This window comes from Pygocentrus nattereri, chromosome 19, assembly GCF_015220715.1.
Source record: "Pygocentrus nattereri isolate fPygNat1 chromosome 19, fPygNat1.pri, whole genome shotgun sequence".
NCBI classification, from domain to species: Eukaryota; Metazoa; Chordata; class Actinopteri; order Characiformes; family Serrasalmidae; genus Pygocentrus; species Pygocentrus nattereri.
This window is the reverse complement of record NC_051229.1, coordinates 6,838,213-6,864,820: the sequence shown is the minus strand read 5'-3', so window position 1 is coordinate 6,864,820 and position 26,608 is coordinate 6,838,213. Positions and strand designations below refer to the sequence as shown.

Sequence of the window (26,608 nt, the reverse complement as noted above, 5' to 3'; positions counted from 1 at the left end):
AGGGAATTAAATATTCATCCTCTAGCTGACGTAGGTTCCTGTACACGCATTGATCAGATTATAAAGTGCATGTAAATACACTCACTGACTTAGTAACGTCAGCTACCTGACGTTCCTCCTTTATAAATGCCTCATTGTGTTCCACAGCTGTGAAGCATCAACAAACAGTACTAAATGTAACTGCAGAAGTACTCGGATGCTTTTGTTTTTGTTATTTAAAACAGTTCCGGTGCATATATCCACTTCAAATTTCCACACATAATGCCTTTTGTACTTGTAGCTATGAAAAAATGATGCACTCATAAACAAGGACAGGTTTAAAAAACAAAATTGATAAGACAAAAAAAAAATGACACTTAAAAAAAGTGTAAAGATCACACAAAAATCATGTTCTAGATATTAATACAAATTGAACTTGGTTTCATTATAAACAAATAAACAACAATCAGCAATCAAGGTGAAGGAGCTTCTTAAAGTTCCCAGGGAGAACATGATTAAACAACACTCCAAAGGAAAAGCTATAAGCAAACATCCCTGTCGGTACAATTAGTTGAATAACATGCAAGAGGGAAGTTAACAGAACCACGAAGAATCATCCCTGGACAGGTGAGCCATGCAGGATTTCAGAGGCATGACGAGGAAGGTAAGGATGAAGCCAGCAGTGACTCGGAAAAGAGTCTCAGGACAACACTTAGACAACGTTTAGCATTTCGGTAAATCAGAACTGGAACAATGTATTCTAGACAGAAGAAACAAAAACTCTTTGGCCGTAACTCAGCAGGTCGGGAGGAGTTGTGTATATGATCCCAGGAGCACCTGCAGTGAAGCATGAAGGTGGGAGCATCATGATGCGGGGCTGCGTCTCTACATAAAATACTGGCATTACACGTCGTCAAAAGAAACGTGAATGGAGATGTACCAAAAGGTGGTAGAGAAAAATGTCATCTCTTTAGCTATGAAACTGAATCTGGGGAGAAGATGGACATTTCAGCAGAACAAAGACCTCAGGTTTAATGCTGTGTCCAGGTCGGGACTGAATTCTTGCCCCAAGTGGAGGAGTTTAAATATCTTGGGATTTTGTTCACGAGTGAAGGAAGGATGGAGCGAGAGGTTGACAGGCGGATTGGTGCGGCGTCTGCAGTAATGCGGACCCTAAACCGGTCCATCATGGTGAAGAGAGCTGAGCCAGAAGGCGAAGCTGTCAATTTACCGGTCAATCACGGATACAAGCGGCCGAAATGAGCTTTCTCCGCAGGGTCGCCGGGCTCTCCCTTAGGGATGTGAGAAGGGTGAGAGAGGGTGAGAAGCTCGGTAAAGTAACTCAGACACACACACACACACACACACACACACACACACACACACACACACACACACACACACATTTTCTAAGCCACTTCTCCCTCAGGGGGGGGTGCTGGAGCCTATCCCAGCAGTCATCAGGCGGAAGGCAGGATACACCCTGGACAGGTCACCAGTTCATCGCAGGGCGAGTGTAATTCAGTGTAATTCATTTTTATAAATATTACTAACCATGATGTTTATGCCTTATGAATGCATTATAACATGTTATAAATGTGTTTATAGATGCTTACAAACATAGTATTCGTATAGTTACCAACACGTCTTGTAACTATCCACAACAGCTTCGCAACAAAGTACTCAAGTTATTAATTCTTAGTTTCCAAAAAAATTTTTCCCTGTCAGTTTTTATTTTAACAATATCTTTGTTTACACATAAGAATACAGACTTTCTTCAATTTGTCAAACAGACGATCCTTTTTCCCTCACTGTAACTGCAGTTTAGTGCTGCTTAATGAGCCACTGTAAAACAGTGCTGTCCAGTTTAATTATACTGGTCATAAAGGTCATAAGTCTGTATCAGACTGTAAAAAAAATGGAATTACTGCCAAATCAATTTTAAAATACTCAGAAATAACCAGAGTTCTGAATACAAAGCTTGCTGTAATTTTCCCTTACATTCATCTTTACATCCTACTGACTCAACTTTTCCGTCACTCCCGCTTGCATTGACCTCACAGTCCGAAAGCCTGTGGAAATTAAACGAACTCCACAGTCAGTGTTTATATATATATAAGCATATTTACGAATGACCACTCACAACTAAACACCAGCTTCAACACACTGTCCATCCTGAGTTGAGTCTGTGCTGAAATTTGGCCTGTGTTTATTCAGACATCAGACAAATATGTTAAAATTAAAAATATAATAATCATAATAAAATTATATATATATATATATATATGCAGCGATAAGGGCCGGAACAGTGGTGCTATAACATAAACAGGAAATCCGCCGTAGGGCAGACCGTCTCATTTCAGTTCAGCCTTCACAGGTCTAAGCAGCCTTCGAAGGACACGCCTTCGTAGGCCACTCCCTTCGAAGGATGCAGCCCCTGAATTGGGACACAGCTGTTTATTTGCTGAGTTTAACATATTGGGACTTTGCACAGTTGCTGCACATTTTATATTTGATGTTTTAGGTTTTTCCAATATGTTAAACTTAGCAAATAAACTTTGTTTGTAAATTCTGCACCAAAATAGCAGAAAAATATAATATTTAAGTATGTTCACTGCAGACAATGTGAAACTTATTTTCACATATTTTCAGAGAAAACCAATGAAAACGTGTACTTTGACAGGATGTTCAAAGTTTTGCATATGACTGTATATTCTGCCACCACGTTCTGTGAAATTGCTTTTAAAATGACCACATTATGGGACGTGACGCTTTCTTATAGTGATTATCAGTGCTTTACTGGTCGTGTGGTGATGCGTGCATCTGTAATTGATTAGATTTGTAAGGTGGTCAGCACTGCACCAGAGGGGTTAGAGTGGTAAAGCTTGTAGAACCCAAGTTGACCCACTAGTTCTATTACCAGGACGTGGCCTCACCTCGTCTCGCCTCGCTGAAACAGGTCTTTAACTCAGGCCATATAAAACACAATTATTGTACACGCTGACTGAGTGGGCATTAGGGGCTCAATACCCTTCCATAGTCTACAATGCTGTCATCAAAGGTCCAGCTGTCTCCTGACTGCAGTGAAGTATAGCACAGTATCACTTTAAGGCATTCTAATGAAATTGTGCAAAAGTGCAATCAGACTTTCAGACATTCATTCTGCCTAAATTTCGTTGTCTGTGTCCCACACACTGCCTGCCAGCGCATCGGCACAGCTCTGGATATTCCAGGTGGCCAGAGCAAACTGGTTCCTCAGCAGGTCAGTATCAGCACTGGAGCCATCCTTTATCGCAGCCAGGTGTGCACGCAAAGCTCCCAGAGTGTGGGAGCCGGAGCCCAGTAATATATGTCTGAATGGACTCTCCAGTGGACAAACGTAAGGAGAAAGTAAATCCCTCTCCACCTGTAGATACAGAGAAAGCAAACACAATGAGCATATTAATGTAACGAGAGGCCTCGCATTACAGTGATTTCACAACGTTTAAAGGGCCAGCGTTATGGAAAAATTCATTTTTGACCTTTTTTTTTAATTAAAAAACAAAGCGTAGCATGTAAAACATTACCAGTCTTTGTATGGAAACTAAGCTGCAGAAACAGCCCGTTTTGAATTCATAGTTCCTGTGATATCATAAAAGCCAACACTTTTACATAAGGTTGTATGCGACCCTGGTCAAATTCCATGTTTTGTTGATTTTCTAAGTGAAAACAAGTTAACAGATCCTCTATGAAAAACACTTCTGCACATTTTAATGCACAATTACTGTTTATTGGCTGAAATTAACATTTCGAAAAAAAAACAACAAAATTTTATCTTCTTTTTCCAATGTGTTATAAAAATAAATAAACTTCGCACTAATATTTGCAAAATATACCATATTTAAGTGTTGACTCATTTTCACTCACCAACAAAAAACTAGTCATTTCACTTACTTCATGTAAAATGTCTAAGAAACATGTTTACAAGAAAACACGCCCTCACACATGACATGAAACAACATGGTCACACGTTTTTGTGAAAATCATGTTTATTAACTTTTTTCTATTTAACTTGTAGCTGTTTAGCCCTGTTGAAGTTATAAGGAGTGTTTCAGCCTGCACTGCATTTTGAATGAGGCACAAAACGGATCATCTGATCAGAACAGACGTCTTTCACAGGTATCAGTCTTAAAGAAATAGTAACAATAACAGCCCATTTAATTCTAAGGAATAAGGAAAGGTTGAAAAGTAGTCATGTAAAAAAATTATCGAATGTTTTTGATACATAAACCCACACAAATGTTATAAGGGGACAAAAGCAGCGATTTTAAAATGGCTATATAACACATCAGAAAATTGTTCTGAGCTATGTCAAAATGCTTGACATGCACACATGACCACACACATCAAATTAAGTCATACTGTGTATTGTCGCCGTTTCATAGCACACCACATCATGCCAAACAACCTCCCTTAACTGTGGTAAAAATCACCCCAGATTTAGGCTTATTAGATTAATGTAGAACCAATTATAATCATAATGACCAGTTTTTCCATCATGCAATGCAATTCAGTAAGCTATGGTTGCCAAGCAACATACTGATAGAAGTATAGGCCTATTCTATGAACTGCTCGATGATTTGTAGTAACATATTAATACAGACTACTGTATTAAAGGGGAATTCCACTGATGTTTACAAAAGTCCTGCATAATTAGGAGATGTAAACAGTTCAGAGAGGTTTGTTGTGTTTGATCTGTTCTAAAGAAGCTGAAGTCAGAGTCAGAATCTCAAACTGAAGTCAGAGTTAGAGTTGTTCACAGTGATGGAGACAGGAACCAGACATCTGAAGAGTTTCATATCACTAAAAGCTGCATAGTTAATCGTTAAAATGGTTATTCACACTGTTTTATAATATCTTTAGGCAGGTTTCGGCCTAAAACATATTTTTTGGAAGCCATTAATGGCAAAGAGATATATATGCATTGCGTCATATGGCAAAATTTACTATTATTTTTCCATCATCAGCATAGCATTTAAAAACTCAGACACATTTAGGTTCACTGGTGGTTTTGGACAGTAAATAAAATAGCTATTGTGTTGTAGTCATGGTGACCCCTGGCTCCCATCACCACCACTGTGAAGAAATCTTAGTCTGCAAGTTTCACTACAATTTACTTCTTACCCACTGACTTATGCAGAAATGATCTATTCCAAAACAAACCATTATATAATAAACAATCTGTGCTTATTCTTTCTGTGAAGTAATGGAAGGTACAAAGCTTTACAAAGCAAGGATGCTCAGTTACTTTGGCCTTAAAGGAAACAATATGAACATCTTGTTGAGTAATGAGCGACTTACCGCCATAATTCGGTCATTGATGATGCGACACTGCTCGGTGTCTTTCAGGTTGCTGTTCTCAATGCTGAAGGTGAGTTTACTGGCAGCACGACTGTAAGAGCCCATAGCTGACAACAACCACTGCAGCTTCAGTTTCTTCGGAAGGCGGCCAGACTGAAAGAAGAGAGATTTTGAGAAGATCTGAGGCATATTTCGCTCCAAATTGATAACTTTACAGGAGAAGGAAAAACGATCTTTACTTTTAATGTAAGTCAATGGAACCAGACTTTTTCCAACTATTTTTGCCCATTTCTTTTGGTGCGTTCATCATGAAATTTACAGACAATGTAAAGGGGCAGCAGACATTTTCAAATTATGTCAAAAACTGAAAAACGACAGAAATGGAGATACAAAGTTTTGTTCCAACAACAATTCGTTAATTGAAATGTGTGCTTTCCAGTGGTCAACGTTATTTTAAGTTAGATTTTGGATGATAAGCAACAAGCATTTAAAATTTAGGCGCAATGTGACCGTTTTCATTTTTAACCATTCATAAAGAAATGTGTAAAACCTCCGTTTTGGTGCAGTTAGCAACCTCATAAGTGTATTCAGAGTTTGAGCAAAAAAGTGCAGATAACTGGCGTGACTGGTTTTTTGTTTGATACTGATTGCCAATAGTCCTTTAGGAACACTGGTCCATGCTGATTCCAGTCGGGAGCGAAGACAGGATGATGCAACACTTAACTACACAGGTATGAACACCAAATATGGTTTAAATCGGTTTAACAACCCTAACATTGCAGTGAACACTTATTGTGGCTTTCCTGCCCCTCTGTGTTCTCCTTCAGTATTTCAGTGTCGATGTCAGAACAGGAACAGCCAACTACCATATATAATAATCGATCTTCCAATCTCTGCTCAAAAATAAATAAATAAATAAATAAATAAATAAATAATCTCATTTTTTCACATGAAATGGCAAACATGCATCTCTCTGTCTTTTGTACTGAAAGGCCCAGTTCCACTATTTTGACCCTTACTCCTTGTTTTGCGAGTGTCACCTTGCCTCTTGGAACTGAGTTATAAGGGGTGAAATCTTCACCTATGAACATTACTTCATTAATAGACTATTAGCAGTGCTCTGTAGATGACCATGCCAGTGAAAGCAGAGGAGGGTAAAGTTCAACAACCTCACTGCCGGGCTTTAGATACATTTAGAGCATCACATCCAACTTATCAAAGAGGGGTGGATTAGACAATTATTTATTATCGTCCACCCCTAATTCGTCAGTCATAAGAAGCTAAAGTCAGCTTATTGTTCATATTTTCCTGTTATACATGCTGCAGCATTCTTGCTTTCTCATGACACTCTATTTGGAGCCTCTGAAAAACATCTGTTTGGTAGGCCATGTAGCCCTAACACTTCACCCTACCCCTCTATCTCAACAAAAATCAGGACAACCTACCCCTTGGCATGAATGTGCAAAACGGAGAGGTATGGTCAAGTGGTAGGGGAAAGGGGTAAAATGGGACTGGGCCTTAAACACAACTTATACCAAAGAATAATCATTTAAAACTCATGCCTCTAGCATCAACAGTTAAAGAGAGATGACTTATTAAAATTAGCACTTTTTACATGGCACTTCTACATAGCGTTTTAAGGCTAAAATTAAGACCATGTCTACTTTTAAAGTCTCTGTAACCCAGGAACTAATGATGATACATGCCTGAACTTTTGCACACTACCTATTCAGCACAATTAGATTAGTTCATGAAAGAATTAAGCTATTTTGAGGTCAGGAGACTGTCAGTGAGTTCACATACCCTCTCAGAAAAAAAGGTATGACACTGTCACTGGGGCAGTCAGGGAACACAACTGTACCAGAATCCATTGAAATGATGTTTTCTAAGTTGTACTGACTCCACACACCTCGCCTCGTCTTATTTTATTTTTCTGTTTTAAAATATTAGTTTATAAAAAAAGATACAAATGTCTACTTTTAGTTTTACTTTCCTACTCCACTGGGAAAAAACTTATTTAAGGTACACAATTGGACCTCAAAACCGCTGTTGCCCCTTTGAGGATACACTTACATTGTTTGTACCTTGATGAACAAATCATGTACCTGCATGGTACCTTTATTTCTAACAGCGTAGATTGACCCAATTTAGTGAAGATATGTCCTTCATTTAGTCAGGAAACCTCACCGATTGCAGAAGGATGACCTCCTTGTTGATCTGGGCCACATTGGCACGGATGGTGCTGCTGTACGCCTCCACGTTCAGCCTGAGGAGATGGTCGTGGACCAGACGAAGAGCCATCTGCCCAGCTATCTCTCCTGCTGTCTTGGTCAAAACAAGTAAGTTCATGGACGTTGCATTGTAGAGATTCTCCTTGGTGTCCAGCATAGTGCCAAAGAATGGATATCCTTTATCCTAAAAGAAAAGGCAGTTGACATTTTAGTTCAGATACATCCCACAACACATATAAAACCCACTCCTGATTAGGGCTTGTCATGGTTTTGGCTTTAATATTGCTACAAATTATACTGCCATGATCACATCATGATAAAAAAACACTAGTGAGGCAAAAAAACACCCACAAGTATTAGATTAAACGCAGAAAAATAGTAAAATTGACCAAGTTTTTCAAATTCAGCCTTTGCTATCAAAGCAAAAGTTTTTAAATATTAAATATATCAAAGAAGTAAATAAACACATCTAAAAACATCCCCATTCAGCATCTTCTGAAGGGAAGATTTAACAAGTATTGAATCAAAACATCTTGTTTTATTACACAATGTTTGGCTAAACAGAACTCTTACTCAGCAGGGCTACACAAATGAATATTTTGACAGATTATTATTAATGTGAATTAATTGCCTAATAGTATATTAATCTTCTTAAATGTGGACTGTAAATGGGAAGAGTGGTAACAATACAATGTTTGGCAATATCCTGACAAACTGAGCTAAATTACCGAACAGAAAAAAACATGTGGCACTTTGTTTAAGCCAATAATTGTGAGTTATTACAATAAGAAATGAGCATTAGTTCACTAGACAAACTCTATGTAGCATGATGAACTTTAATGACCTTTTGAGGTCTGTTCAGAGAGGTATGACACTAAGTGAACCACTGCCCTCTACACGATAGCGACCTGTTGGACGTCACTCTGAAAATGTAAACGAAAAATCAACATCAGAAATATTTGCGGACAGTGCTCCCAAGTGGCACAACCTTGGCCAACAAAGTGTTGGCTCTGTCATCAGGAGATCACGAGCTCAGTCCCTTGTAATGCTACAGCCATCCGTGGCCGGGATTCCTAGACAGCACAACTGACCTCACTCTCTCATCACTCAATGCGATGCTAGTCATAGTATAACTGTTTAAGCCCAACTAATCACTGTATCATTTGTTCTGATACCTCCCTCTGACTTGGATTTGTCCATGCCAAATGGTTGCCTCCATCCTTACATGGAGGGATGTGCACAGAGTTATGTGGAATACAGCCTAACATCTGTCATACTGTGTGATAATTTTATGCTTATTATTTCTAGTTGCATACGGACATATTGTTGCTATCAGAACAAAATCCCCATTTTTGTCATTTTTACATTTTTTTTGCATAATTTGTAAATACCAGCTGTCCTTAACATTATGGCAACATTTTTAAATGAATGAACCAATAGAAATGATCCAAAATGACTTGAGAAAATTATATTACAGATATGAAAACTCATGAGCACTGAAAAAGGTGCCAAGTTCATAAACCAATCCCATGTAGCGAAAGCTGGTGAAATCATATTAATCCTAAGAAACAACTGTAGTGATTATAACATGAAATTCTGGTTCTGAGACTAAAATATTGGGGTAACTGCTGTGGAAATGTTTCATTAATTGATTTCAACAACTATGCAACAAGTCATGTCCAAACACTGCACTGTTTTCTAGGTATATTTACCTTTTTTTTTTTTTTAAATAAATCTGTGACTTACCATAGCAAGATAAGACATCTTCTTTTCAGACCCCACATATATTATAAATAGTCCAATTTAAAGAGTCCAATTTAAAACTTTATTTGTTCAAAAACACATCATTTGTGATCTACTGGCCCTGTAAGGTGCATAGTGCTTGGACCCCGATGATTGCCACTTGCAATGTAGTTTGAAGCCATCGAGCTCTCATAGCAGTTACAGTGTACAAAAATCAAGGTGGTCTATATAAGTTTCAGACACGAATATGTGAGAATAGAGACCACCACCAGCAAAACATGGCTCTCTTTTTACATTAATGTAATGTAATCTTTGATCTGTTTGGCCTTTTAAAATAAAATATATCTTTGCTAGCTAAAATAATGATTGTAAGCTGCCACTGTGCTGTGTTTGGAGGGATTCTCCAATAGAGCTGCAACAATTAGTCGACTCGATTAGTTGTTGACTATTAAATTAATCACCAACTATTTTGGTAATCGATTAATCATTTGAGTAATTTTTTAGAATGTAACATTCTCTGATTTGTGCTGCTTAAATTTTTACCTTTAAATTTTACTTTTAATCTTTACTCCTCTGTGACACCAAACTGAATCTGAATATTTTTAATGGTGTGGACATCAAAAGTCATTTGAGGATGTCATCTTGGGCTTTGAACACTGTTTGACCTTACGACTAATCAATTAATCGAGAAAATTATCAACAGATTAATCGACAACAGAAATAACCATTAGTTGCAGCCCTATTCTAAGTGTAGACCCCCCACCCCTCAATGACGTACGAACATTTTTCGCTTGTGCTGCAAAACTATAATTAAAAAGAAATGAGGTTTTGTTCCAACAGTGATGATATATTACTGAATAAAACTCTTTATCTGAGTGTTTGAGATTTACTAATAAGCACTCTGGCAAAATGAGTTAAATTAGCATATGCAAATTGATTCCCTTATAGGCACAATACAATATATAAATGTCAACACAGAATTAATCTGTAAATATTAGAATTCAATAATGCTATTCTCTTAAAAATGCATTGTTCTTTGCAACACTAACACTGACACCATCAAAATAACTTTAAACTTACAGCAAAAGTGGAACACAATTAATAATTTGTTTCGTTTACAAAAATAACAGAGCAAAAGTAATAATACTTACTGAGGTAAAGCGGAATGAAACAGAGGGGATGCCAGAGAAAGCCTGGAATGGATAGGCAGGATCAGACATCCTCATTGGCTCCAACCTGAAACAAGGTCCCAAGATGTAAACCAGGCGTATTTAATTAAAATTCATTAAGATCAGTTAAAGAAAATATTCCCAAGAAAAGGTCCGGAACATTATAATGTCTAACTTGCATTATCATTCAGTGCCATATACTGAAGTGCCATATACTTAAGTAGCCTAGCAGGTTTATCAACATCTTATACAGTCAACAACTGAATGTCAAATCAAATAAAGTACAATTCAGTGATATTTCAACAACACTTACTGTCAGTTTTCTCTTTTTAGATCACGCCAAGTGAAATAACTTCCCTCTGGCTCACTTTCTTCTCTGACCGCTGTGTCTCGCCTCGTCCCTCCCCTGTGTCTACACCACTCACTCGAGTCACAGAGCTCATCGTAATGCACAGATATCTGATTGGCTGGGTAGCGTCACATGTGATATTTACAACACATGCGATTGGTCTGTGAGTCTCCCGGGTCACTAAAGCTACCAATAAGGCTAGAAAAGTTACACCGGCTAAAACAGGACCACCCCGTCAAAATGAAATAATTCTCTGTAGTTTATCAGTTATAGGTCCAGGTCCGCATAGGACAGCGTCTGGGTCCGGACTCGGACCGCAAGCCGCCTATTAGTGATCTCTGAGGTAAATCATACCAACATATGAAGCCTCTTTTTTGAAAAAGCTCTTGTTTGAACTTCTGAGCAGCAGAAAACACACTTACACAGCAGCTTCCCAGTTGCTTCCAGCCACTTCTGAATACAAACTCCTGCTGCCATTAGTGGGCGAGGACACCTGTAGTGAAAAAAGAGGGAATTACCCATCTCTTCATTGACCTGCTCCACATAAACAAAGAAGAAAAAAAACATGTCGAAATCTCTCACCTCTTTCAGAGTACTCTGAATTAAGTCATACATCAGTGGGCTTGCACTTGCTTTAAAAAAAGGACCTGTGCAAAGTGTAAGATGTTTAGCACACTTTTTTTTTTTTTAATTTTCATTGCTAAGCAAAAGATCGCATACAGACCTGTGACAACAGCATCCAGACTAATGTAGGAGAAAGCTTTCATGTTGAGTGAAGACAGGTAGCCCTGTGGATACAAAACCAAATGCTGAATTTATCACTTACTATACACTGTGCAGTACACAAACGTTAGAGAGTAAACGTTCTCAAACCTCCAGCCACTCAGTGGCGCCCACAGCTCCATATTCTCCAGCACTCCAGCTCGCAAACACTATACTTCTCCTTGGCTTGAATTCAGCTGGAGGAGGAAAATCAATTGCAAGTGTAAACATGCAGTAATTGTACTATAATTCCACACAGTCTCCTGTCCTGACTTAAACTGTTTGTACCTGTACAGGATGCTTTTTTTCCTGATGAAGTACTACTTGTATATCAACGAATTTATGGAGTTTGGAAGCTGTGAATGTGAGCATTAGCAGTGGTGGATGAAGTACACAAACCATGTACTTGAGTTAAAGTAGAGACACCCAAGGTAAAATATTACTCCAGTAAAAGTAGAAGTTCCTCCCTTTAGACCTCCACTTGAGTAAAAGTACTAAAGTATTTACCTTCAAATGTACTTAAGTATAAAGTAAAAGTACTAAAAGTGTAATTCTGGCTTTTTTTATAACCAGACTGGCTTCATGAACTCATTTCAGGTGAAAGTCCTCCAGCGTCTCTCTTGGTAAACCAGTCTTTTAATAGAACGTCATTAATTAGTGACGCTGACGTCTATTAAAATGATCAGAAGCACAAAACACTGAAGGTAAACAGTTTCCATCAGGGAGAACCGAGTGGCTCTGAAATCACTTTTTACACACAAGCAAAGTTTCAGTTTCAGATTTATTTACAACTTAGTTCCGAGTTTAAGTTGAATAAAAACTGGCTTTAAACTCAGAATCACAGATGAGCTCCTTTACTATGTTGATCTGTAGGCGTCTGTTCATAAACATAAACCAGCCCAAACTCATTTACTATAAAATGAAATGGTGTTTGTAGAAATTCAGAAAAAAGCCGCGTCAGTCTCGACTGCATATGTGGACATATTTCTATATTGTGCTCTATTTACACAAAGTTAGGTTAGTTCATCATTTATGTTGAACAGACTCTCCCAAAGTTTTACGCTGCTGCGCTGACGTTGAACCGTGTGCTGCACTGGGTCGGTCTGACCAACAGGTCAAAACCAGCTCTAAACAAAGTGACTGCTGGCCCCTGATTGGTGCTCAGGCTTTGCGCTTCTTTCGTTTTGACGTTACGTTTTTATACACGCAGAAACCAAAAGGAACGACAGATTTCTCAAAATGTAGGAGGAAAAAGTCGGATATTAGACTCTGAAATGTAGTGGAGTGAAAGTGAAGACGCCCAAAATGGAAAAACTACAGTACAGTAACGAATCACATTTACTTTGTTACTGTCCACCACTGAGAGTTAGTGTCTGGAGCAGTGACACTGTCAAACATCCCTCTGGCTCTGAGGCCTCCAAGGACTCCATCACCCAGAATCCTCTGGTGGATCACGTGACTCCTGACCCTCCACTGCGCTTCAATCACCGCTCTTTCTCCAGTCGTGGCAGCCGTGGGCTTGAGGTTAGGGAACCAGCCCTGTGACCGGAAGGTTGCTGGTTCGATCCCCTCGGCTGACAGTCCGTGACTGAAGTGCCCTTGAGCAAGACACCTAACCCCCAGTTGCTCCCCGAGTGTCGTGGATAGGGCTGCCCACTGCTCCAGGCAAGTGTGCTCACTGCCCCCCTAGTGTGTGTGTTTCACTGCACAGATGGGTTAAATGCAGAGGTCTAATTTCACAGTGTGCAAACTCAGTGACAAATGGTTCTGAATTCTATTCAGAATATTGGTCTGTCTAGTTAGTGTTAGTATAAAGGCCGTGTTGTAGACTAGATTATTGCGAGATATTGCGCATTCATTCTTGTACTATATCTTCCGCATGGTGTTATGTTTGTTTGTACATCTTGTTTTGGATTTGACCTGTGCCTGTTTTTTGACAACGACTCTGGATCACGATTCAACCAGTAAAGCTTCTTTTTCCTTTTTTATCCGCACACGTCGGATTCATTCTGTCACGTTACAGACACGCTGAAATAAAAATTCAATGACCAAAAGCCAAAAAAAGTGTATTTTATTTGTTTTATGTTTTTGAATAACACACTAAAATCTACAAAGTAATAAAGAAAACTTACTTTCATTTTTTATAAAACTTGCTTTTAATAGGACAAAACCAAGCTGACAATAAATAAAAGCAATTTGCATTAAATAAATTTTACATCATTATTACAGTAGGTAAGCTACAGTGTGTGCTTCTGAAATCCAACATCCTCGACAGTGGAGAACAACTGGTCATCCAAAAAAAAAAACTGATTTTATTTTTAGCTATATTTTCCAATTTGGCTGATTTTTGTGATTGTTTTCGTCGTTTGAAAAACAGACTGTATAGATGGCTTTGTTGTGCTCAAAGGGGCTTTCTGCTTCTGTTGTTTTGCTGTGTTGTGTGTATCAAGCGGGAAAGTTTTCAGTGGGTATCAAACCTGTAGTGAAGGTCCCGGCTGTTGTATCTACACTTGATACTGTGCGTGAACAGAGATTAGAAATCTCTTGGCTGATGTTCCTCACAGAAACTATGAAATAGTTCCACACGGCTGACATTTTTCCACTGTTGATCTGCTGCTCAAACATTCTGAATGCATGCATGCTGACCAGTGCAGGGCAGTGAAGGAACAAAGTTTTTATTCACTTCGTCTTGGTTTTATTACCATTTAAATGATCGGTTAATTGTAATATTTCGCTGCATCCCTAGTGTCTAGAGTCCATGTGGCAAACACTAGGCCCGCGGGCCAGATCAGGCCCTCGATACAGTTCTCTCAGGCCAGCAGAAGTGTTTTCATTTTCCGTTAATATTAGCCTGTTTTACAATGCGCTGCACTACAGTCCCCTGCATGCACTGTGATGCTATGTGTACTCTGATTCTACTACCCCAAGAACAATCTATAAGGGCAGTGGTTAGAACTCAGTTCTACACAGTTCTATGCACATCCACACCAGTCATACCACCAAACACACTAGTTGCATTTCAGCTGCAGTTCAACCAAAATAAACAGTATATTGTGTTCATAATATAAACTGTCAGCAGCTCAGAAATTAAGACCAAACCTTAATCAACTTGCAGCTAAGAAAGGGGACATTAACATTTTGAATATATCAAGTATTCATGTAATATTTCAAGGTCTACTACAAGTGTCTGTACTTTACTGGTGACGTTTTTGTATATTTTATGTAAATATGAATAGACAATGGCCAGTTCAGGTTACAGCACAGCATTAATTAAAATTTAAATAAATATTTTTATTTATCTCTGGCCCACCGTTTTGTTGAGATATTCTACTATGGCTCTTTTACTCACTGAGTTTGACACCGCTGGTCTAGAATTTGACACCTACAGCTGCTTTCTGTAAGTGTACACCAGTAAAAATGTAACAATACTTCAAAGCTCTACTTACTTTTGGCTACGATTTCGCTAAATGTCCTGGCCAACTCAACCAGCAAACTGGTGCCAACAGTAGACCTGGCATATCCAGGACCCCAGGCATCTCTCTGAGCTCCAATCACCACATAGCGATCTGCACCAGAGGATTAAGAGAGATTAAGGGATTAAGGAACCTATTTGATGTGAGTCAATGTGCAGAGTGAAGCAGCATGACTGTACATGCAGTGCCAGTTTACCTGGATCCTGAAAACCTTTGATGACTCCAAACACATTAAGGATCTTTTTACCCACAAGGACATTGCTGACCTCTACAGAGGCTGTGTCACTGTCGTTACCAAGCTTGTATGATACATCTGGTAGACCTCCATCACCCCACCCAGGAGGAGGATTGGGACCTTCCATTTTCCTATTCAGAGAAATGAAATAGCATAAATTGACCAAGACCAAAGGCCAACGTATATGCACACTTTAAAAATAGAGGTGGTACCAGTCTGATACCCAGGGCTGTTAGCAGCAGAAAATGCTGGATCAGATATCAGAGGACAAAAAGCATCTGATCCAATTCTACAACAAATACATAACCTGATACATCACAGAACTACGTGCAGTACATAAGAAAGCAGCCATATGCCGCCTAACCTGAATGAGTAGTTAGTTAATATAATATTTTATACTAGAATAACACTTTTTTATTTTAAACAGTCAAACTTTTCACACATTTTCACAGTGATTTTTTTAAGGGGTCTTCAGTGGTCTTTTCTGCCTTGTTCAATAAAAAAGAGCATCCCCTAAGCAGAAATTATGCCGTTCTGGTTCTTCTCTGCCAAGGTGCCACCACATATACACTGCATTTCCAAAAGTATTGGCTCATCTGCCTTCACACGCATATCAAAATGAGTGACATCCCATTCTTAATCTATAGGGTTCAATATGATGTCGGCCCACCCTTTGCAGCTATAACAGCTTCAACTCTTCTGGGAGGGCTTTCCACAAGGGTTAGGAGTGTATTTATGGGAATTTTGTACCCTTCTTCCAGAATTGCATCTGTGAGGTCAGACACTGATGTTGGACCGGAAGGCCTGGCTCGCAGTCTCAACTCCTGGAAAAAACAACCCCACACCATAATCCCCCCTCCACCAAACTTCACACTTGGCACAATGCAGTCAGACAAGTATCGTTCTCCTGGCAACCACAAAACCCAGACTTGTCCATTGGTCTGCCAGATGGAGAAGCGTGATTGGTCACTCCAGAAAACACATCCCCACTGCTCCAGAGTCCAGTGTCGGCGCTTTACACCACTGCATTCAATGCTTTGCATTGCGCTTGGTGATGTAAGGCTTGGATGCAGCTTGGAAACCCATTCCATGAAGCTCTCTGTGCTGTTCTTGAGCTGATCTGAAGTCACATGATTGTAGTGATTGACTCTGCAGAAAGTTGGTGACCTCTGTGCACTATGCCCCTCAGCATCCTCTGACCCCACTCTGTCATTTTATGTGGCCGACCACTTCGTGGCTGAGTTGCTGTCGTTCCCAATCACTTCCACTTTGTTATAATCCCACTGACAGTACACTGGAATATTTAGCAGTGAGGAAATTTCATGACTGGACTTGTTGCACAGGTGGCATCCGATCACGGTACCACGCTGGAGTTCACTGAGCTCCTGAGAGCGACCCATTCTTTCACTAATGTCAGTAGAAGCAGTCTGCAGGCCTAGGGGCTCGGCTTTATACACCTGTGGCCATGGAAGTGATTGGAACACCTGAATTCAATGATTTGGATGGGTACAGTGTATATATAAACTCAGAAGATGCGTGTATTGTAGACATTACTGAATAGTAACTAAAATGTCTGTATTTGTATTATAGACACTGTGACCCCTGGTTCCTATCACCACCACTGTAGAGAATCAGATTTGAAAAGTTTCTCTAAAATGAACCATTTTACTTCAGCAACAACAGTTGAATTATGCAGAAATTGTGATAACTCTGTGGAGTCCTTTAGATGCTTCAGTTAAGAATAAATAATTTTACAGTTTTGCAGGATTTAAAAGAAAGATATCACAATAATATTAGAGGCCAACAAATTCTAAAGATCTCCTTGATTTTAGGGACTTTTTCCGGACTATGAGGCTTCCCAAACCGCCTGCCTGTGTGGCGCTACAACATATTTGCAGGGCCCCTGGCAGAGAGAGACCTTCCCCTACAACTGGAGAGTGTGTGTGTGGGTGTGTTGTGTATAGTTTAATTTATTGTTGATTGTGCATTTTCTTGCTCTTGTAAATTTGAATTTGAGAAAGGTGATAAATTAAATGTGTTATCATTATTATTATTGTTGTTGTTGTTGTTGTTGTTGTTGTTGTTGGTAGTGGTAGTAGTAGTAATAGTAGTAATAGTAGTATTGTTCTTATAATTAATTAATTGGGGCAGTCGTGGGCTGGAGGTTAGGGACCTGGCCCTGTGACCGGAAGGTCGGCGGTTCGATCCCCAGGGCTGACAGTCCAGGACTGAGGTGTCCTTGAGCAAGACACCAAACCCCCAACTGCTCCCCGGGCACCGTGGATAGGGCTGCCCACCGCTCCGGGCAAGTGTGCTCACTGCCCCCTAGTGTGTGTGTTCACTAGTGTGTATGTGGTGTTTCACTTCACGGATGGGTTAAACGGAGGTGGAATTTCCCCGTTTGTGGGATCAAAAAAAGTATCACTTAATTATTACATAATTATACATTATAACTATGGGTGAAAATATCTCCCATAACACATTAATGATTAGTCACATTATTCTTTGCAGCATTGCTGGATTCAAACTCAAAATCTCCTGATGACAGAAAGAACCCTTGCATGGCTGTTGCTCTGGGAGCCTGATATGATATGAAACTGATGGAAAACAAGCGGTAACTGACAAAAAAATGAACTGCAAAGAATTCTGGGTAACACCGTCCCCACTATTTATATTATTTAAGACTCAAAAACTAAGAGTTTTGTGCTGTTTGGGTTTACAAAATGTGACGACTGAGATCTGAAAATCGGACAGTAAAGCACTACTTTACTACTAATAAAACAGCTGGAATATATGATTAAAATCCAGACTCTAAATATAAAATCATTTTTCGCTGATATAATTGTTTTTCAGAACTATAAGCCAATGTCAGCAAGAAAATGTTGGAATTTGGCATTAGCCATTGCTCAAAGTTTCTGTATCAGTATCATAAAGATAGATGGATATTTGCCATCTCTACTGAACAATATTACTGGTGAGGTAAAACTGAAGTCACCAGCATCTCTTGCTGTACCTCATGATGGCTGCAGCTGTGCTGGCTGTAATGGTCTGTGCAGGAATGGCTGGCAGGCCGGAGGACTTTACTGGAGGATACTGAGTGTGATTGAAAGATGGAAAGCCGGGAGTGTACGGATCACCACACCCAAGATGGACCTGTGGAAAGGCATAAAACTTGATTAGGTCATTGTAAATGCAGTATACAATCAGCTTATGAAGGAACCTTTTCAGGTTCTTGAATTTTGCCCTGTTGAGTTAGTCCATGTGAAACCATAGAAAGCCTCCTGACTGAGCATCTTCAGATCCGCTTCTTGTTTTTTTGGGGAAGATTGCCATTGTGCCAAGTTTAGGCTTTCATCTTCCCTTGCAATTTTTTTTTCAATCCCTCACAAAAGTCTTGCGTTCCCATGCAAAATCAACTGTGCTTACAAGAGGACACAAAAATAAAAAGGAACGCTAAAGGATTTTTTTACAGTGTGTGCTTCAGGTTTAAAAAAGTTCAAATCAGCCAGAAATTTGCCGTTTATGATTAATAAATCTTTATACATAGCACTTTCCATTTCAGTTACAAAAGAAAGATGAGCAAAACACCTCTAAAATAAAGTAACAGCACAATTACAAACAATAGGTAAAAAGAGACACAATAAATCAGGCATTAAATGATGACCACCTCCTTGTTTCTATGCTCATTGTCCATCTTATCAACTTACTGTATAGCTGCACTTTGTAGTTCTACAGTTACAGACTGTAGTCCATCTGTTTCTCTGATACTCTGTTACCCTGTTCTTCAGTGGTCAGGACCCCCATGGACCCTCACAGAGCAGGTACTACTTGGGTGATGGATCATTCTCAGCACTGCAGTAACACTGATGTGGTGGTGGTGGTGTGTTATAATGTTATGCCTGATTGGTGTGTATCTTTATGATTTTGCATTTGTCTGAAACTGAAGAATAAAAGGTTCAGGTGGGTACTCACATGGCCAAACAGAGCCATTCCCTCATCAAATGTGTAGTTTGCAGAATCCGGGTAGATCAGCACAGCACTAGCATTCACACTGGCTGCATTAGCGACCTGTAATTTTCAATAAGTGGAAATAAACTCAATATAAACACAAACCACAGAACAGATAAGACTCAATTCCATCAGTTTAGTTTACAAAAAAATTAATAAAATGAAAAAGAGCGCAAACAGAATTGAATGAAGCAAATTAAATGCCAACCTTTTCAGCAAAACTAATGTTTCCAGCTCTGACTAAGATGATCCTTCCGCTGGGGTTGATATTTAAGTCCTGCAGTTTTTTGAAGTCGCCCACTTGTCCATAATAGGCATACAAAACTGCCCCCTGTAGTAAAATACTGTATCTCACTCATTCATGCCCAGTAAGAAATATATTCACAAATAGGCTTCACAGAAAAGGACTTAAATACAAACCTTCACTAATCCGTTTGCACTGTAGGCCAAATAACCAGATTCTTCAAATGTTGCATCACGGAACGTCACTCGGTTTGTGCCACGCGTAGGACGCTCCTGGACATTAACAAAGTGCTCATCAGTCCAGGGCTTCATGTCATAATCCCTGAATATTTTCAAAACTTTTTCCCCCAGTTCCTCATCTCCTAGAGATCCTGCCTCATGACTGTCACTGGAGAACAGACTGAAATAAAGAGAGAGAGCTTTTTGGGGTCATAACCCAGTTGTAACTGTGGACAGAGTTAAGTATATTTTAGGGCCAGAAATACATCAGTTGGCTGACACAATGTATGTATTTATTTATTTATGCATGTAATCTTTGTTTAACTAGGTTAGTATTTGTACTGTTATGGCGATATAAGTTTCCGTGATACACAACATTAATAGCTGCGATGACTTTCATAGGATTTTATAGGATTTAATATATTTATTTATTTTGCTTAAATTGAAAATAAAAACGTACATATTTATTTTTGTCTCCTTTCTGACTGCAAACACAATGTAAAAAGCTGTTTTTAGACTAATAGCACCTTATGGAGGTGGCCTTCACTGTGAAATAGCATTTAATGCTTCATATTAGTGATGCGTCTGCAGTTCTGGTTTAAGCAGCTATTGATATTTCATTATTTTTATTCTGCACAATAGTGATTTTTTTAGGAGTTTGTGTGTTTGTTATTTAGAGGAGCTATTTACTAAGAGGAGTTTGTGTTCTGTTAACACAGCAGAAAATAAAACTACCAGTGGAACATCCAGTTAGAGGCACACTGTTTTATTATTAATGTTATTAATAGTGTGTAATAAATAAAATAATGTGTAATAACAATTAACAACATGTCGCTTCTCCTGTCATCATGATCCAACGGCTTTATCCAACAACATTACACTAAATTTCCATATCATGCAGTCCTCATCCCATCTGAGATTAAAAAATTATTTTTTATTATTTTCTAAATTGCATTGTTCCAAGTGTGAAGTTTGGTGGAGGGGGGATCATGGTGTGGGGTTGTTTTTCAGGAGTTGGGCTCGGCCCCTTAGTTCCAGTGAAAGGAACTGTTAAAGCTTCAGCACCAAGAGATTTTGGACAATTTCACGCTTCCAACTTTGTGGGAACAGTTTGGGGACGGCCCCTTCCTGTTCCAACATGACTGCACACCAGTGCACAAAGCAGGTCCATAAAGACACGGATGAGGGAGTTTGGTGTGGAAGAACTTGACTGGCCTGCACAGAGTCCTGACCTCAACGCGATAGAACACCTTTGGGATGAATTAGAGTGGAGACTGTGAGCCAGGCCTTCTCTTCCAACATCAGTGTCTGACCTCACAAATGCGCTTCTGGAAGAACGGTCAAAAATTCCCATAAACACACTCCTAAACCTTGTGGAAAGCCTTCCCAGAAGAGCTGAAGCTGTTATAGCTGCAAAGGGTGGGCCGAGATCATATTAAACCCTATGGATTAAGAATGGGATGTCACTCAAGTTCATATGTGTGTGAAGATAAATGAGCAAATACTTTTGGCGATATAGTGTATGTCTTCTTAGCGTGCTGACATCTGTAGTGCTTTGAAAGCTGTATTTGAATAAGACACACAAACAAGGATTCTGTCATAGCAGTATACAGTGACTATGTATGGTTTGAAGGGTCACACTAGGAAAATGCGTTAAAAAACTGTGGCACTAATAATTTATCATGTTAACACAGTATTAACACATTCATTTTGAAAACCCTAAAAATGATATCAGCCATTACTGTCAGAAGTTTCAGCTCTGTAGAATCAGTATCATATCACGGACACAATTTTCACATCAGTCTGGCCCTAGAACACTTACCTGAGACTGTTTTCGATGCTGCTTGTGGTCAGTGTGGTTTTTAAAAAGGCTGTGAGATTGCTCCAGTCCAGGAAGACATCTGTCTGAACTGGGCCATCATCTTCATCCTCAGAGGACTCAGACTGTCTGCAGACCGGAGAGATTCTGTCTTCTGTCTTTGGATGAGCAAGATAGCCAATCAGGAACCCTGAAAGGCGCAGTCACAACATCATAAGTCCTTTTTTCGTTCTGCAAAGCTCGTGTCAAGGAGAGTATTCTTTTAATATGGAGTCCAAAGTAAATAAAAAACAATATTGCAATAGACTCATATTGTAGCTCAAATAAGCTCCCCGGACAAAATTAGGTGCTACTAACTCCTGCAGATGGCGTTGCACAAGGATTATCGGACAATAAATATCTGTGGAGTGTGTGATGGGATTCATAGATTGAGAGGATGGGGTACAGTGCAGTGAATGTGTCATTTGAAGTGTGGAAAATGTGTCTCAAAGCAGTGGGTAATGATTGAAAAAAAGGAGTGATTGCTTCTAGAAGTCAGCGCAGGTCCTTCACAACCAATTTCTGAAAGAACACTCCCCAGGGAACTGCACACCATGAACATATGGAGCAGAGTGGCACACAAGAGGCCTTTGCTCACTTCTGCTCAGAAAGTTGCCCAGTTATAGTGGCCGAAGAGACACAAAAACCGAACTGTTCACGAAATCTGGCCAAACTGAATTCTTTGTTGTAAGAGTGGCACAACATTGATGTCACCTGCATCCAGAAACCTGTCCAGTCTATGCCCAATGGAATCACAGCTGTTGTTTGTGCCTGTGGAGGTACTGGACACTATTAAGTATGTTTCAGTCACACGTGACTAATTTTTTGTCCAGTGAGCTTATCATGATAATACTGGCTTCTAGTTATTCCCACATATAATGGAAGGGACTGGAAAATAAGTACAGTAACATGGGGAAAGACACCTACTAGAGCAAGACACCCCCTCACCTTGCTATAAAAACAATAATGACTTCTGTTCCGAATTATTTGCCCTAACTGTGAGTAGGTCTATATATCATCCTATACATGTAACACATGCATTGATACAATTTACCTTCACAGTAAAAGACCACTGTCATTCAAGGGGGCATGTTGATGTTTTCTCCTACTATTATAAAGGTTCCTAAATTGTTTGTGGCTTGTCTGGTTCTACTAAGAACCCTTTAACTGGCATATAACCTGTATATATTATATCTCATTTATACAAATGTTCCTTTAAAGAACCATCCGATGAAATGTTCTTTAGATAACTAAAAATGGTTCTTCTATGGAATCACTTCTAGAGATCCTGACATGTCTCTTTATGTCAAACTGCCAGACTGAAAGGTTTAAAGTTGTGCTGGGGGGCTTCTTACCAAAGGCAAAGATGAACAAAGCTGCTGTGACCATAAAGCAGATGTTTCTTGGAGAGCGCTGGCTGGGTTTGCTGGTATGTGACTGATGAAAGTGATGGGTCACCTCATCCTCCTGATTCATGTCACCAGACAAGACCAGCTCTACTTGACTGCTGTTGTCCTCCATGTTCTGGAGCAGGTGGAAGCTTAGGCAGAAATGGGGCTTTGAGTAACTGTGGACAGGGCAGGCTTATGTGAGGGTTAGATTATTATGCTGTTACACTGCATTGTGAGCTGCAACAAAGTGCAGCCTGAGAGGAATTTGGCCCCCCAGAAAGTTACCAAAAATGTATTTTTTTATCATGAGGTACACGCAGGGTGTTCTAGAGCAATATACTACCCAAAATATTATTTCTAGATTCACCACTATTTTACCCTCATCATTTACTACTATTTTTCATCATCACACCCAACATTACACTCTATAATAACTCTACTATATAAAAATATAAGTAAAAAAGGACACGTGTGGGTTCACCACTCCTTTTGCACAGGAAATAAAATATATTTACTACATTTCTGGACATACTGACCACTGGTTCCCTGTCACCACCACTGTGAAGAGGTTTTTCTACAATGAATCAATTCACATCCAACCACTCTGAATCTTTGAGTGAATGAATTAACCAGAATGACTGAATTAACCAGACATTTTGGTAAATCAATGGAATTCCCTTTTAAGTACATTCTTGGATCTTTAGTAAAGAAAATGGTTCTATATAGAACCATGAACACTTAAATGATTCTTTGCATGGTGAAATGATTCTTTAGATTGAAGAAGAGTGTGTTTTAAATTGTTCTATATAGCACCTTTTGGAAAATGGTTCTATATAGTACCAAAAAGGGTTCTGCTATTGTTACAGACTTGACATTGGAACAATAGCGGAACCCTTTTCGGTGCTATATAGAGCCATCTATTGCAATCTGCAACCTAAAAATTTCACCATACAAGGAACTCTTCAATCCTGCAAAGGGTTTTTTGAGTGTTCATGGTTCCATATAGAACCATATTCTTATCTATTTTCTTGAAGAACCATCTTTTTTAAGTGTGTACCACAGGTTGCAGGATTTGTTCTCAATGGTGTTGTGGCTGGAAGGTCACCAGTTTGATCCCCTGAGCCGACTCACCCACCACTTGCCCACCACTCTGGGCGAGTGTGCTCACTGCCCCCTAGTGTATGTGGGTGTTTGAGTGCATTGATGGGTTAAATGTGGAGGTCAAATTCCTCTGCGTACAAGCACAACTGGTCAATGGTTCTGATTTGGTGCTATATAGAGCCCTTTTTAGAAAGGTTCTATATAGGACCATTTACAGAAATTTGCAATCTGAAGAACTTTTAATGATGCAAAGAACCCTTTAATCATGCAAAGGGTCATTTGCGTGTTCACGGTTAGAACCATATAATATATATATATATATATATATATATATATATATATATATGTGTGTGTGTGTGTGTGTGTGTGTGTGTGTGTGTGTGTGTGATATAGAACCATTTTCTTTACTAAAGAACCATCTTTTTTTAAGTGTCTACCACAAGTTGTGGGATTTTTAGTTGGAGGAATTCTTTAATAATCTGAATTACAGCACACACACAATATATCTAGTCACACATTGAGGCTCTTGCAAAACAAAAGGATTTCTTCTACAGGTTGTCCCAAAAAAACTGACACCATTTCGTTTAATAACAGCCCATTCTCCCTCAAATGGGCTCAGATTTTAACAAAGTGTGTAAAAACTAACCGAGTTTAATTTTTAATGGGTTTTTTTCCAGGTTGAAGAAGAGCGTTCACTAGAAATGAACAGGCATTTTGTGTGTTAGAATATGATCGAACACAGTCATACAAGAGTGTGAGAGTGTGCAGCGTGCACTTTCGAGAGAATTCACTAAGAACGCACCAACTGGAGCTGCGCTGGAGACGGTGGCGCAAGACTGCCGACTTGACGTGTGTCGTGTCACAGGCGCTGCCCATGTTGAACATTTGTGAAGCTGTGAAATCGGTTCTAAAATTTTGTCGACCGAGGACATGTAGTTACTCAGATATTCACATCTCAAATGATGTCAATTTTTTATTGTATAATATTCCTGTATTATAATGTCCCATAGGAATCTATAATAATGCTGATCTCCTATCCCACAGTAAACAAATGCCAACTGTACCAGTTATGAGATTCCTACAGGATCTAGTTCTTCCTCACGAGGGGTTAGTTATCACTGCTTTCTTTCCACCTGAAGGAAGAAAAGACAGTGTCTTCAGATGATCCTCCCTGCAGCCCTTCTCCTGATCTCCACTCTGACAACTGAACGTTCTTCCAGGGTTCTTTAGTGAGGTTCTGTATAGAAAAGGGTTCCTATACTGTTACAAGCAGAACACTGTCTGGTGCTATACAGAAACCTAGTCTGAAGAACCACTTCACCATGTTAAGAAGCATTAAAGCATGAAATACAGAACCCCTCCCTTTACCAAGCATTTTGGGGAAATCCATGGATTTGAGAGCTGGTCTTAAAAATGAAGGTTCTTCAGTTATGAAAATGGTTCTACAGAGATCCATGAACATTCAAAGAACCCTTCGCATGATGAAAATAGTTCTCCAGGTTCGTGGAGACTGTGTTGGAGATGGTTTTATGTATATGGTTCACTCAAGAACCGTTTTTTAAAGAATGTAATTTCCTGCTCATCAGCAAAAACTCGCTTCCCCTTCATGAGCTCCTGAAAAAAAACTCATTATTAATCAGTTTCTACTGACTTTTCTCTTCTTAGCTGAGAGCTTAGAGGCTTTTCACCTAGAACGCACAGCTCTCTGTGTATGAATGTGTATATATAAATATGTTTTCTTACCTACAGAGCAGTTTAGAGGAGCTTATTCGCTGTGAATCTCTGTCAACTGCAGCTGGAGCTGGACAACAAACTCTCGGCAGTCATGTGACTGCGGCTTCGCCTCGTTTCCTGTCGCCACTCGCCAGTATAAAAGTCATAAATGTGCCCGAATTAACCCCGAAAAGAAAAACACACCGCGGTTTTTTTGGTATGAGTGTAAAAAGGTTTGTGCGCACACTTTCTTAAACTGCAAAGTCGCTCAAACTAGTGGTTCCCAGGCTGGTCCTGGACTGTCGAGCTCTCCTGCTACCCGCTTCAGACCAGCTGCCCACCTGCCCTGGACTAGCTGCCCACCCTACTTTGAAGTTTTCATAGACTCCTAGCTATTACTACTACTAATACTACTAATACTACTTCTCTTAATATTAGTAGTATAATCATTTGTAGGGACTTTGACCAGAGGAGGACGGGTCCCCCCTTGAGATCCTTGGTTCCTCCCAAGGTTTCCTCCTCAGCTCTGAGGGAGGTTCTCCTGGCCACTGTCGCCCCTGGCCTGCTCACCTGGGGTTTTACATTCATGTTAAAACTTTGTCTTTTCTGGGAGTCTGTGAAGCTGCTTTGTGACACCTCCGTTGTAAAAAGCCCCACAAATAAATTTGATTTGGTCCTCAGGGCCCCAGGGTTTCGCTTCAGTCCACTGGCACTGAGCCCAAAACATTTTGCAGAAAGAAATTAATTTCATACTTCAATCTGTAAAATGCAATGCTGATGCCAGGAATACAGAA

At 39.5% G+C, this 26,608-nt stretch overlaps 1 protein-coding gene across 3 annotated transcripts; it reads right to left on the bottom strand.

The window, feature by feature from the left end:
- Positions 1-1,693: 1,693 nt before the first annotated feature.
- LOC108413915 (transferrin receptor protein 1-like) lies at positions 1,694-25,931 on the bottom strand. 3 transcript variants are annotated; one of them, XM_017686630.2, is made up of 18 exons: positions 25,845-25,866; positions 25,166-25,234; positions 22,965-23,176; positions 21,574-21,760; positions 19,710-19,932; positions 19,498-19,620; positions 19,254-19,349; positions 18,295-18,434; positions 15,243-15,412; positions 15,020-15,139; positions 11,685-11,770; positions 11,536-11,599; positions 11,394-11,458; positions 11,234-11,304; positions 10,445-10,529; positions 7,507-7,734; positions 5,320-5,472; positions 1,694-3,385 (listed from the first exon to the last, which is right to left on the bottom strand). In XM_017686630.2, the coding sequence occupies exons 3-18, from the start codon at positions 23,128-23,130 to the stop codon at positions 3,146-3,148; spliced, it is 2,217 nt and encodes a 738-aa protein (XP_017542119.1). In that variant the 5' UTR covers positions 23,131-23,176; positions 25,166-25,234; positions 25,845-25,866; the 3' UTR covers positions 1,694-3,145. The 3 variants fall into 3 exon arrangements, with proteins under 3 accessions (XP_017542119.1, XP_017542115.1, XP_017542112.1); XM_017686626.2 differs by having other exon boundaries at positions 22,965-23,149; XM_017686623.1 differs by lacking the exon at positions 25,166-25,234 and having other exon boundaries at positions 22,965-23,149; positions 25,845-25,931.
- Between the last annotated feature and the right edge of the window lie 677 nt (positions 25,932-26,608).

What these genes read in the sequence shown, in the direction of transcription:
- LOC108413915 (XM_017686623.1), bottom strand. Translation starts at nt 23,130, where the DNA reads ATGGAGGACAACAGCAGTCAAGTAGAGCTGGTCTTGTCTGGTGACATG. An exon ending in GCGCCACTGAGTGGCTGGAG is followed by an intron (nt 11,600 to 11,684) that starts GTTTGAGAACGT and finishes TTGTATCCACAG; the next exon opens with GGCTACCTGTCTTCACTCAA. An exon ending in TCTGGATGCTGTTGTCACAG is followed by an intron (nt 11,459 to 11,535) that starts GTCTGTATGCGA and finishes CACTTTGCACAG; the next exon opens with GTCCTTTTTTTAAAGCAAGT.